The sequence below is a fragment of the Rhagoletis pomonella genome, unplaced genomic scaffold (assembly GCF_013731165.1).
Source record: "Rhagoletis pomonella isolate Grant_MI unplaced genomic scaffold, Rhpom_1.0 Rhpom_scaffold_00006, whole genome shotgun sequence".
Classification (NCBI taxonomy): domain Eukaryota; kingdom Metazoa; phylum Arthropoda; class Insecta; order Diptera; family Tephritidae; genus Rhagoletis; species Rhagoletis pomonella.
Window position 1 is genome coordinate 60,195,145 of NW_023458560.1, and position 13,281 is coordinate 60,208,425.

The 13,281-nt window shown below is 36.2% G+C and overlaps 1 protein-coding gene across 1 annotated transcript; it reads right to left on the reverse strand.

Annotated features, from left to right (window-relative positions):
* Window positions 1-6,131: 6,131 nt before the first annotated feature.
* Window positions 6,132-7,555, reverse strand: LOC118741022 (putative nuclease HARBI1). Its single transcript, XM_036472810.1, has 4 exons — window positions 7,175-7,555; window positions 6,670-7,111; window positions 6,471-6,612; window positions 6,132-6,407 (listed from the first exon to the last, which is right to left on the reverse strand). Exons 1-4 carry the CDS (start codon window positions 7,216-7,218, stop codon window positions 6,220-6,222), a joined length of 816 nt encoding a protein of 271 aa, XP_036328703.1. The 5' UTR covers window positions 7,219-7,555; the 3' UTR covers window positions 6,132-6,219.
* Window positions 7,556-13,281: the final 5,726 nt, after the last annotated feature.

The following is a 13,281-nucleotide window of genomic DNA, read 5'->3' on the forward strand; positions in this document are numbered from 1 at the left end:
CCTACTGTTGGGGGATTTCAATGCTAAGACCAGAAGATGGGGTAGCCGAAAGGACCTTCCTAAAGGTAAAATTCTGCTCGATGCGATTCGTAAGGCAAATTTCAAATGGTAGTCCTACTTTCGCTACTAGCAAAAATTGTCCAGGCAGCCTTTCAGTCTTAGATCTTTCTTTTACTAACTCGAACTGTCAGCTTATTTGGAAGGTGGTCCCTGTTTTTGTCGGGGGCAGCCATCACTGGCCTATTATTATAGATTTTCCAAACGTTGCGAGCAAACCGGTTCCGTTCGTTCAAAAGCGAAAACTTAACTCGGCGCTGGCTAGAATTCACTGTAATGAGGGGGTTGATGGTATCTGCGAGGCCATAAATAAGGAGATTAAAGGAGCCACGATTGATTTAAACTCTGTAAAGGGTTCCCTCAAAGCGTGGTGGAACGAGTCATTCAAAAAACAATTTCGCCTGCTGTCGGCGTGCAGGAAGAAAGCGAGGCTGACGAACAATGTTAGAGACTTTGAGGATTTACTTAATATGGAAGAGGAGTGGAAAGCGGCTGTAAAAAAAGCAAAAGCGGACTGCTATCGGGCGAAAATTAGTGAGTTAAATGAATACCCGAACACTACAGATGCATGGAGGTTCGTTAATAGTGTTAAGGGGACTCGTAAAAGGGTTCCATGTTGGCCCAGTGATGAGCAGGCTCAATATTTAGACGTATTAAAAAACCAATGCGCAGTGCGGACCGCTGAAGTGGGTAGGGACTGTCAGGTCAGCGACAATGGGTGTATGGACGAGTCGGGGTTAGAGTTTTCGGTGGAGATGTTTGACAGCGTTTTGAGGAAAAAGAAGAAATCGGCGGGGGGCTTGGATGGCGTAATATTTGGTATGCTGAAAGGGCTGCCGGTAGACACGAAGGAGGCTTTAGTTCACGATTTTGAGAGGCATTTTCTGGAGAATAGAGTTAGAGAGGAGTGGAGGAAGATCAAGATCGTGCCTATTCCTAAGCATGGGAAGGATCTTAATGATATTCAGAATTTCAGACCTATATCGCTTCTTTCAGTGTTTGTGAAGAGTATCAACATGATTATAAAAGAAGAGCTAATGGAATGGGCGGAAAAAAATAACGTGTTTCCGGATGGCTGTTTTACATACAGAAAAGGGAAATCGGCGACAATGTGCCTGAATGAGTTCATTTACTGGTCCAGTAAATTTAAGAAGTGTAGGAAAAAAGTTTTCGTGTGTGTTTTGGATATTTCCGACGCGTACAATCGTGTCAGCATCGACAAGTTAGATTACAGGTTAAAGGTTTTAGGAGTCGATAACAGAATTCGTAATTGGGTTATAAACTTTTTCTCCAGAAGAACTCTTGTGTTAGGAAAGCATTCAGTTGAGGTTTCAAATGGACTACCCCAGGGGAGCTGTCTGTCGCCGCTGCTTTTTAACCTTTATACTGCAGGGCTCCACAGGTTGAATGATGATAGCTCGTTGATGTTTCAGTTTGCGGATGATTTTGCGTTCATCTGTTGTGGTAATACTGAGCTGGAGGCTATAAGTGCCCTTGAGGGTAAACTGATGGCTTTCAGTAATAGGTGCAAAAGTCTAAATCTTGGCATAAATGTGGAAAAAACCAAATTCATGTGTGTAAACAGCAATAGGTTTAGCTCTTTTTCTTTATGCTTGGATGGTAAAGAAGTTGAACAGGTCCGCTCGCTAAAGTGGTTGGGGAGGGTAATTACTGCGAGTACATCGGTAAATAATCAGGTTAGCAGACTAAAAAGGATTGCGGTACCGGGTAAAAATCTTATCAAATGTTTAACACCTATTAAAAGCGGTTTAGTGCCCAAAGTAGCTTTAAATTTTTATAAGTCCTTTGTGAGAAGCAAGGTGGAATACGCTAACTCCACTTATGCGGATGCACCTATTGGGTACAACAAAAAGATACAAGTCATTTTGAATGATACTCTTAGGCGGTGCTTGGGGCTTCCTCCAAGTGCTCCGGTGCATGTGAGGTATGCTTTGGCAGGCGAGCTTCCCCCTCTGAAAAGAGCGGAATGGTTGGCTGCCAAGGAGCTCAGCAGACAGTGGCTTGTAAATCCTCGCCTCAGGGATGACCTGATGAGTGGGAGTGTCTCTAAATCCAGTTATTGTTTTGTTTACGAAAAGCACAAAGCCGTTTTCAATCTTCTTGGTACTGATGTTTCTTTTTGTAGGCATCGTAACCTCCACGTGGAGCTTTCGGAGCTGAGTACTACCAAAAATAATGTTAGTACGGTACAGTTGAAAAGTATTTTTGTCTCTAGACTAAGGGAACTGCAGAATAGTGGTTTTTACCTCATTGCCACGGATGCGTCGGTTTCTGATGGAAGGGTGGGTTTTGCAGTCCATGATCCTCAAAAAAATTTGTCATTCTTATATAGAGTAGTGGGTGATTTTTCCTCCACCTTCGGGGAGCTTCTAGCAATCAGGCAGGCGGTTCGGATGATGGTCAAGTTGGAGTGTAAGAAAATTGCCATTCTTTCAGATAGCATGGCGGCGTTGAGATTAATTAACAAGAAACGAACGACTAATCATATTGTTGCGGAGATTCAAAATTTGATGCACAACTCAAAGTTTGAAAGCATAACGCTCAGTTGGGTTCCCAGTCATGTGGGGTTAGTGTACAATGAGAAAGCGGATTTAGCGGCAAAGGCTGCAGTGAGAAATGGACAGGACATGCATATAAAGTTTACGGTTGAGGAGGGGCTTAGAAGAATTCGGAAGGCCATTTGGCGTGAGTGGGAGAGTGAGTTTTCGGAGATTTGTCAATCCAAAGGTAAAGTTTTTGCGGAAAATGGAGGTAAGGTAACTGACTCCCCTTGGTTCTGCGATAAAAAATGCAATTATTCCGTTCAGGAAATAAAATTAATAAATAGACTCATGTGTGGACACACATATGGAAAGATTTTTTTAAGTAAGTTTAAAGCTAACATCACTGATGCCTGTTTATGCTGTGGGGTTAGAGAGACAAATGACCATCTTATTTTTGTATGCCAAAAGTTTTCCGCCGCCAGAAACAATTTCACTATTTTTAGTAAATACAACTGCTTAAAAGAAATTTTCGCCAGTTTTGATTATCGCCATCTCAGGGAGTTGCTTTACTTTTTGGAGACGGTGAAGCTCGACACGCTTCTTTGGGTATAAAAAGATATAGATATAGAGAAAAAAAAAATAAAAATTATTAAAAGTGTATGTATGTATAAAACAGACATATGTTTGTTTATTGTTAAGTAATAGTCGTTTTAGGGAAATGAAGAAAAACAATTTCAACCAGTCAATTATTAAAAAAAAAAGAGAGAAATTTTAAAGAAAGCAAGGAAAAAAAAAAGTATGAAACAAGTATGTATGCATGTTTGTTCCGAATGCTTTAGAATGTAGTCATATGATTAAATTGTTCTTTTCAATCAGATATGGAATTCGGCACGTACGATTGTGCATTTAAAAAATAATAATAATAATAAAAATAATTATATTAGTAATAAAATTAGAGATATGTATGACTGGTTTGGAATATGGATGTATCTACCTCATTGTAGTTAAATTTTCCATATGTACACGTATTACGAGTTTTTTGTTAATTGTAAAGATGCCTAAATTAGTGTTTTTTCTGCAATCAAGTGCCTTTGATTCTGCTGGTACAACTACATTTTATTAATTATAAGATAGCCGTTTCACTTTATTACTTGGCTTAAAAAATGTATTACTTCTTTAGTTTTTGGTGATTTTGTACTCAATAATTTTTTAATTCCCTCATGTATACGAAAATTCATCGTATAACCTGTACTTACATGAGTACCTGATAGGGTACAAACCTTTTATTCTTGTATAAAAGGCAATCAAAAAAAAAAAAAATAAAAGGCTGATAGAGAATATTGTATTATAATGTACGTAGTACGATAGGTTATTTTGGTGATCAATCACTTTTGAAGTGGTGCAGTTTGAATTTTTTGCTTGGTTTAGTCTCAAAGGCTATTTTAGTATGTATTTTACTATCTTTATTAGAAATTAATTTTGTGAGTCACCCTGCATGCTTGTTCGACGTGGGATTGTATCATCACTGGAACCGGCTCGTCGGGTCACCGCTCACTAAAAGCTTCGCATTACAATTAAAATCTTCTTGGACAACCTGGCTCTTGAGGACATCATAACAGTCCTTGCCAATTTTCTATACGCGTTGTTGCGTTTCTAAACAAAAAAAAAAAAAAAAAAATTTTGTGCTGCGTTGCTGGCTGTTCTATCCACTTTTTCATTTAATATTATGTTACTATGTGCTGGGATGTGATGTAATTCCAGCGATTTTATTGCAGATTTATTCAAATCATCGATTAAGGCTATTGCTACATGGTTATTACAGTTATCATCCATAAGGGTCATTATGCTACTTAAACTATCTGTAAGTATGGCTACCTTTTTAAAGCTGTTGTCTATTGCAAAATCAACAGCTTTTTGGATCGCAATTAATTCTGCTGTCATCGAGGCCATGCTTTTGTTGCAATAAAAGGAATTTTCTGTATTGGATTTCTCGTGAATAAATGCCGCTTTGGTTTGATTATTTTTAACCGATCCATCAGTATAAATGATTTCAAAGTTTTGTTTGTTTAAATGATTGACCTTTTCCTGATATAGATTGGATATTATGGATGGATTCGCTGACTTTTTATTTTGTGCTGATCCCTTGAAAAAGTGCCTATCTGCTTTCAGCTTGTTGGATACTGGCTTAACTGTGACTGACGCTACGTTATGGAAAATTATCTTGTATTTGTTGTATACGCTATAGTAACTGCTTCTTTTATTTAACTCATTTGTTAATATCATTCTTTTAGCTGGTAAGTTATACGCAATGCATTTAATTATTTCTTTTGCAGTTGATAGTTCAAACCGAAGTTTTGGAGGCAGCTCTGCTGCCATGTGATAGATGACATGAACGGGCGTAGATCTTATGAGCCCTAAACAGCGTCTAATATTTGCATTGCAGCATTTGCTAAGTTTTTCTAAAGCCGTTTTCGATAGATTCGCGAAAGATGACGCAGCATAGTCCAGTTTTGCACGAGCAAACGCTTTATATAGCTGAATTGCTTTCCGGGGATCCACACCGAATCTACAGCCACTTATTATGTTAAGAAATCTACACGTTTGATTAGTCTTTTTGACGACTTGATTAATATGTTCTGCGCACGAGTTATTTATACTAATTATTCTGCCTAGATATTTTGGCTGCATTTCTTTATTCATTCTGAACGTTTGGAATAAACTTTTTTGTTTACTTATTCTTTAGAATGTTCCTGATGATATGTTAACATATATTTCAAACGTATTCTGTTTGTTCCGGCTGTGAAATGGGATTATCCGGAATGTATAAAGAAACGCAGCCTTTATGTTTTTAACTTGCTCGATATTGATATTGTTAGATTGAATATTTAATTGTGTATTCCTCTGGTTAAAATATATTGTCCTAGTTTTATTTAGATTTATTTTTAAATTAATTTTACCACATTCGTTAATAAATTGATCAATTTTTTCTTTAAGAACTTGCTTCGCTTGTTCCTGTTTTCGGGATGTGCATACTATGAAGAAATCGTCGGCGAATTGAAACAAATTGCAATTTGGATATTTTATGGAGTGTAATTGCGCTGCATATACGTTGAATAGTGTAGGGTTTAATCCACTGCCCTGTGCTAACCCATTCTCCGTTATGACTTTTTGATTATTTAGTATGAGGAAACGCTTTCGGAGAAATGATATTATCCAATTAATAATTCTGATGTTGAAATGGTAATTTATAAGGATTGATTGCAGAATGTCCACATCAACAGAGTCGTAAGCCTTCTCCACGTCGATACAAGCAGCCATTACTTGCATATTTTTCCCTTTTTCAGCGTAAATCAACACCCCTATTGCGAGTGTCGAACAAGAATAGATAATCGACTACTGAGCGATTATCGATTATCGAACTATTGCGAGTGTCGAATGATCGCTCAGCAAGCGACTGTGAATGCTTTTTAATCGATCATCTTTCTACAGCCATTTTCTAGTCGTTGGAGAGTAAAGTTGACGAAAAAAGAACGAAAATGGATAAAAAGTAAGCAAATTTAAAGAAAATAAATAAAAATATACATTAATAAAAGTAATAAAATAATTATATTAAAATTACAGATCAAAAGTAGTTAGTAACAAAAAGCAACTAGCGCGATTAGTGGAGTTGATGCAAAAAAACAGCGACTAACAAGCACCTAAAACGATTTTTGAGCACCCCAATAGTGCGTTCCACAATATTCCGTCCTTGAGAATGTTTACCGTTGAACATACATTCTGCTGATCCGGGCTCTGGGTTTCGGTATGGCGTAAGCATATAGGGTTGTAAGGCATACCCTCCATCACCTAAAATTGGAAATAGCTATCACACAACCATTCGAATGTCTACATAAATTAGCCATAGCATACCTAATAACATATTTCGCTCGCCACTACGATACTCTTCTTCTAATTGTTGCTTCAACGCAGACATATTAAAAACATTAGCATCATGCGTAGCTCCAGGATACTTCGCGTTGATATAGCGGATTCGCATGGCGTTGTCGCAAACCTATAAATGAAGAAAGATTATAAACTCCATTGTTGCATTTCCTTTATAAATACTCACTATCATTGCATTCAAGCTGAAAAATCCCTTCCGATTGTAATACAAATGCTGATGCTCCTTTTTTGGGGAAACAATTTTGATGTGCGTACCGTCTATGCAGCCTATTACTCCGGGTATTCCGCTCCTCCCAAAGAAATAACACTTTGTTTCTCGTTTTTCCTCTTCACTGTTTTGCATTTTTATCCAATCTCTGCAGACGCATTCCTCCAAAGCATTGAATACTTCCGCCAAAATTATGGACACCGTAGATTGGCCAAGCCCAATACAACTTTCGTTCCCGACACTTAGCTGATACGACCCCTGAGCACAGAACCTCAAAGTCGCTGCCAACTTTAAAATATTTGGAACTGATGTTTTACTAACGCCAGCTTGCAGTTTGCTATCTAATAGTGTGAGCAAATGCGTAAATGCAGCCTTCGGAAGACGAAAATTTTTCAAAAATCTTAAAAAAATATAGATTGATTACGTTTGTATCAACTACGCACCGTTGAAACCGTATACATACATATTTTCCTCCAATTCCAGAGGATTAGACGAATCCCTCAACATCCTCCTCGTTCTTGCTAACTCTACTAATCTTTCACTTTCCTCGTCATCACTATCACTGAACCACACGTCGACACTATCCTTTAGTGGTATTTTCTTTTTTAAATTGTTTAATTGAAAAGTTTTGGACAATTGTATTTTATTTTATTTGCCAAATATATCAAAAATGTAAACAAACACCGAAACAGCTGATTGCAATTCAGTAAGCCATTCACAATTGTACAATTGTTTATCGATTCAGTTCCGCAATACCAAAATAAAATATGATCGACTCAATAGAAAAATGTCTATTCTACTGCTAATCGACACTCGCAATAGGGGTGCAAGTTTATTAAGTCATTAATGCATTGTGCAGTCGAGTGGTGCTTCCTAAAACCATAGGATCTATCGGGAAATATTTTATGCTCTGTTATATGCTTTTCTATGTGTAACCTAATAATTCCTTCTATTGTCTTTGCTAGAACCGACATCAAACATATCGGTCTATAATTATACACATTTCCAATATCTAGACCTTTTTTTTGGGATAGGAATTATCTTGATTTCTCTCTAGACTTCCGGAATCTGTCCACTATTCCAAATCTCACACAAAATGTTAAACAGATTGCTCTTCTCTTCATATTTTAATTGTACCAACATTTTGTACGATATAGGATCATTTCCTTTGGCAGAATTTAAGTTACTGCTGTGTAGAAATTTAGAAAAGTTTTCTATGTTCATTTCAACTATGCCTTCATTATTTGAATTTGAATTAGCGTCACTATTGTCGTTATTAGGATTATTGTTTCTTTGTCTAGTTATATGATTGAGATATTTAATACTATCTTGTGTATTCCATGAATTATTTAGATTTTTCTCACACTGATATTTTTTTAAATTTCTAATTATGGCCCACATCTCTTTTGCACAGGACGGATTTGAAATCTGATCATTTACTTCGCTGAAGTTTTTGTTCTTTTGTTCTTTTATGTGTTCCCTAAGATTCTTTTCTGCTATGTCTAATAATTCAAGGTTTTGCATTGTTTTGTACTGGTTATACTTTTTCCTGGCCGCATTTCTCAACCTGAACAACCTTTGCGAAGTATCTGTCCACCAATGTTTAGGGATATATATGTTTGAATTATTAATTTTTATTGTATTCTTTTGTATGGTACTATTGCATGTTTTTATGAATTCTTCTAAATTATGTCCCACTTTCACCTCGTTCATATCTTTAAGAACTTTCGATGTTATAATTTTAGATGTAGATGTTTTGGCTTTAAATTTACTATGAACAGTTACAACTATGGGGTTATGATTGCTGTTTGTTAGTTTATTTATCACTTTCCATGTACATCTGACATTATCATTAATGAAGGTTACATCTATAGCTGACGCATTCGATGAATTTACTGCATAGGTCGGCGAACCATCGTTTATACACCTAAAATTGTAGTCATTTGCTAAGTTTTCCAGGATGTATCCTTTGCGATTAGTTGTGTGATTGTCCCAGCTTGCACCTTTTGCATTTAGATCGCCACCGATTAACGTTGGACCTCTCAGCTGTCTTATGTGTGTAAAAATTTTATCCAAACTATTTTTAAATTGAATATTGTTGGTATTTGGTGGGCTGTATAAACTGATAATATTTATGTTTCTGTTCAAATTTAAAGTTTTAATCCCCACATTTTCTACTTCACTGTTAATTTTGAATGTTGAAAATTTAATATTTTTCCTCAAATAGATTCCCACTCCTCCAAATCCATCCGGTCTATTGGAGAATGCAAAATTCTAACCATTCATACTTGTTTCGATGTTACTGTTCAGCCAAGTCTCTGACAATATTGCCGCATCTATCTGGTTATTATTTAAACAAAGCTCTAATAACTCTTTATTTCCTAATCTTTTTAAACTTTGAATATTAAATTGTAGTATTTTCATTTCCATTTTTACTTGCGTTATTTATTAAAGTGCTGTCGAATTCATTATTTATTTTATTTAATGCTGCTCGTATATTGTTAAATAGTTCTATTGTTTTGTAGTTCAATCTGTCGTCGACATTGTTAGCTAAGTGTGTGGATATAGCATGGTTTAATTCATTGAAGGTATTTTGTGTACTAACAATTTTGTTGGTATCCATGGCTATTTTTCTATCTTAACCGGTTGAATGGCCTCTCTCCATTCCTGCATTGTCCGAGATGCATTCAATTCCTCTCTTTGTCTGTTGAGGTTGCCTATTTGGGCTACTCTTGAATAAGGTAATATTTTATGCATAAAGCTGATTGTATCTTTGTTATTGTTGGTAGCTTGATTAATTCTATTTCTATTTAGGGCCGGAGGATATTCTTCCTCGTAATTGTCCAATAATTCAAACCGGTTGCCTAAAATGTCTGAAACCTTTTTTGCGCCTCCCTGTACGTTCTATTTTCAACTACCATCGTTCGCCTTATAACATATGCTTTCACCCTAGCCGGGCAATCTCTCGCAGTCGGTAAATGCTTGCTTTTGCAATTAACACAGACAATTGGCAGACAACTATCTCCCACTCCGTGCTCTTGGAAACAATCATTACATTTATTTGCTCTCTCCTTGCAATGCTGTGCATTGTGGTTAAAACGATAACATCTATAACATTGAGCTAGCGCGATGAAATGTTTTACTTCAATTTTGGTGTAACCGTATACTACCGTTTTGGGTATTTCCAGGCCTTTAAATATTATTTTTACACGTCTCGTTGGTATTTTAATGTCTTTATTGTCTTTATCTCTCCGTTCAACTCTTATCATTTTTAGAATTGGTATCGGTGACTCAATATCCTGCAACAGTTCTTCCGTGCTAATATCAGAAGGTCTATCAAAAATAATGCCCATTTTTGAAATATTTGGGGTGTTCACAGTTCGTTCCAAATTGTGTCTGAAAATGTAGACGTCTACATTTTGAGACATCTTTAGCGTCAAACTGTGAGCACCCCTTTCTAGCAGTCGTCGCGAAATCGTCTCAAAACTTTGCTGGTGTTGCCAGACATTTCTTCTTTGAGTGCATTTTTTATGTCGCCTTTCGATTTTGTTTCTGAAAAATTGTAATTATTTAACTTAATTACCAATTCCTAATATTTGTTATTTCTTTTCCTTGATTTGTTTCTTTTCATCAGAAATTGCGCTCAAATTAAATGCAAATACAGAAAACGTGGCCAATAAATAAAAAAAATGTGATTAGTATTGCCATAAAGCAACCCTGCTGCGAGGTTGCAAAATGTAGACGCGTAAAAAACATACCTTTGAGTGTGGCAAAATGTAGACGGCGTCGTTTTCCAATTTTGTATGGGAAACAACAACACCACAGATTTTACGGTTATAAAACGTCTTAAAATGTAGACGTCTACATTTTGAGACACTATTTGGAACGAACTGTGAACACCCCAATTGTGATACATTATTCTTGCTTCGTAGCTTTCTTGTCCAAGTCTCGTATCTCTTGCCAAATCATTGGTTACCTGCGCTGTTTTGCAAACAATCTTTGCCCTTCCATATCCCACTTTGACCACGTCGTCAATGTCTACATATTTTAATTTTTTTAAAACTCGTGATACTGCTACGGCATTAATAGATTTTCTTTCAACGTTAGCCGGTATTGCATCGATATAGACAATAAACGGCACTTTATAATCCTCTTCATATAAATTAATTCTTTGCTCCATCTTTTTTGAACTCACTGACGCACTATTTATGTTTAATGGCTTTATAAAAATATTAGAAATATTTTGACCATTTATCTGATCATCCACTTTAGCTTTTTTGAACGTCTCTCTCGTTAACGAATTAGATCTTGTAGTCTTTTTTCCTTTATTACCCGAGGAGCCACTAGGCTCCTCAGCGTCATCACCCATTTTGAATTTCAACTAACTGTAGTTTTTCACTATAATTTTTTTATCCGAATTTATTTCTGATAAAATCGACCAAAATTAGTTCAATGTGTTGATTTATGTCAATAGTATCACTTAAACTATCCTTGTGAAGATTTTTGGTATATTTTCCTTCGATTTTTCACTATTAATTAAATAATTAAAATCCGCTGAAAAATATGCCGCCTAACAGGCTAACCTAATATTCGCGGCTTGCGTTTTGGTACGCATGCCGTCGAATTTGTTTTTTTGCGTCACCCGAAATTGACTTGCATGCGTTTGCATTTGATTTCATTGAGCGAAACGTCAAATCAAAATGTCACGCAGAACAAAAATTGGAAATTGAGTTAGCTTCATACGCACGCCGTTCAATTTCGGTTGATCTCATACAAGTTGCATGTGCATGAGAAATTTTTGACAATAAATTGGCGGCGTGCGTGAATATTAGGTTAGCCTGTAACGCGTCGCTCGTAGCGTTGCCCAAATTCTCGGTGAAAAATTTAATAAATAAATAAATATAAAATTTTTTCACTTCAAATATAAAAGAAGTACTTTTATTTACTAGCGTACTAGCATTTGATAGATCTCAACAGGGCTCGACTCCTGTCACGCAAGGCGAATGTGTGTGAAAATCCAAAAAAAAAACTTTCATTTTGACAGTCTCAAGCCGTGAGGCGAAATATACACACAAAATCAGCTGATCTAGTAACACCACCATTTATAAATTCACCTTGGTCTCATACGTGATCGAATTAACGTCACGTAAAACTCACATTTTTCGGATTATGACATCGTGAACGTATTGTTTTTATCGTAAATCGGTTTGATGTCACATGTGACGAATTTTTTATATCGTAATTCGATTTGATGAAATACGGGAACAAGTGGTGAGCGTACTCATTCGTTCGAAATGTCATTCGAACACTACCTGTGAATCGAGCGCGAACCAAACAACGCAAATGTAAGAAAATTGTTGAAATGTGTAAGAATAAAAGATTTAACACTTTTTATTATTTTAGGTCCAATTATACTAAACTAAACCTACCCAAAAGGATGTAATGGTGGAGTTTATGGCCGAGCACCCCAACTTGGCTAAGAGCAAATTTTCTAATTTCGCACAAGGCAGAGCTAAATCGATTAGTCTCTGGGAGGAGCTTTCTATGCAACTAAATGCTGTAGGCCCACCATTTAAGGATTGGCGGAAGTGGAAGAAGGTATTCTCACAATGATTTTCATTTTAAATTTTATTAGAAAAAACTTTCCCACAATAAATCTGAAGGAGGAATCTATACTGAGAAGGTCATTACTGCCTCTGAGGAGCTGATACGGTAATTCTCTAGGGTGGGGTAACAACCCCTAAAAAAGGTGCGGAAAAGTCGGGAGGGGTACCAAACTACGCGTTTCAACCCCCCTAATAACAATCCGGACGGGGGGGGAGATAATATTATTAACCATTTAAAAGTTATGAACAAAAAACTTTTGCTAAATTTCGTTGTTTTCTATGGGCAATTACACCGACAAAGATTCACTAAATCACCTGTTCTCACTTTTTAAACACTATTAAAATATATAATTCAACTTATTTATTAAAGAAACACATAGTTTTATCAACCTAAGGCTTTCTGCACATTGGTCGTCCAGCCATAGTTGCTTCATTGTCACAATCATGATGCAACGATTACATGACGACTACACTTTCGCACACTCGGTCGTGATATTTCAATTCATTTGGCTTCTAAAAATTCACTTGGAGCAGGTATTTTCTGTTTTTCTGGTTGATATTTTCGCGTAATATTTACAAAAACCTGCAATTTTTAAAATATAGACTGTGCTGCAACAATACTAGACATAATTTTTCAGTTATATCTCTTATTTTCTTTTCCTGAAATGTGTTTTGTGCATGCACACAGACTTTTTACAATTTCATCATATTTTATAGCTAAAATGCTCACATTTATTGAATTTTAATGCAGTTATTCACTTTTTAATAATTTCCACAGATTTTATGCAAAACATACTAATTTTTATGCAATTTTAATGCAAATATTAACTTTTTCACTATTTTTTCCCCATAAAATGCAAACAAACATTGCCGTACTTATTGACATTGTCGTACTTATCCGTTTCTGCATCTTCTATGATTTGCCGATAACTAGCCGATAACGACAAGTGTGCAGATCTCCTTT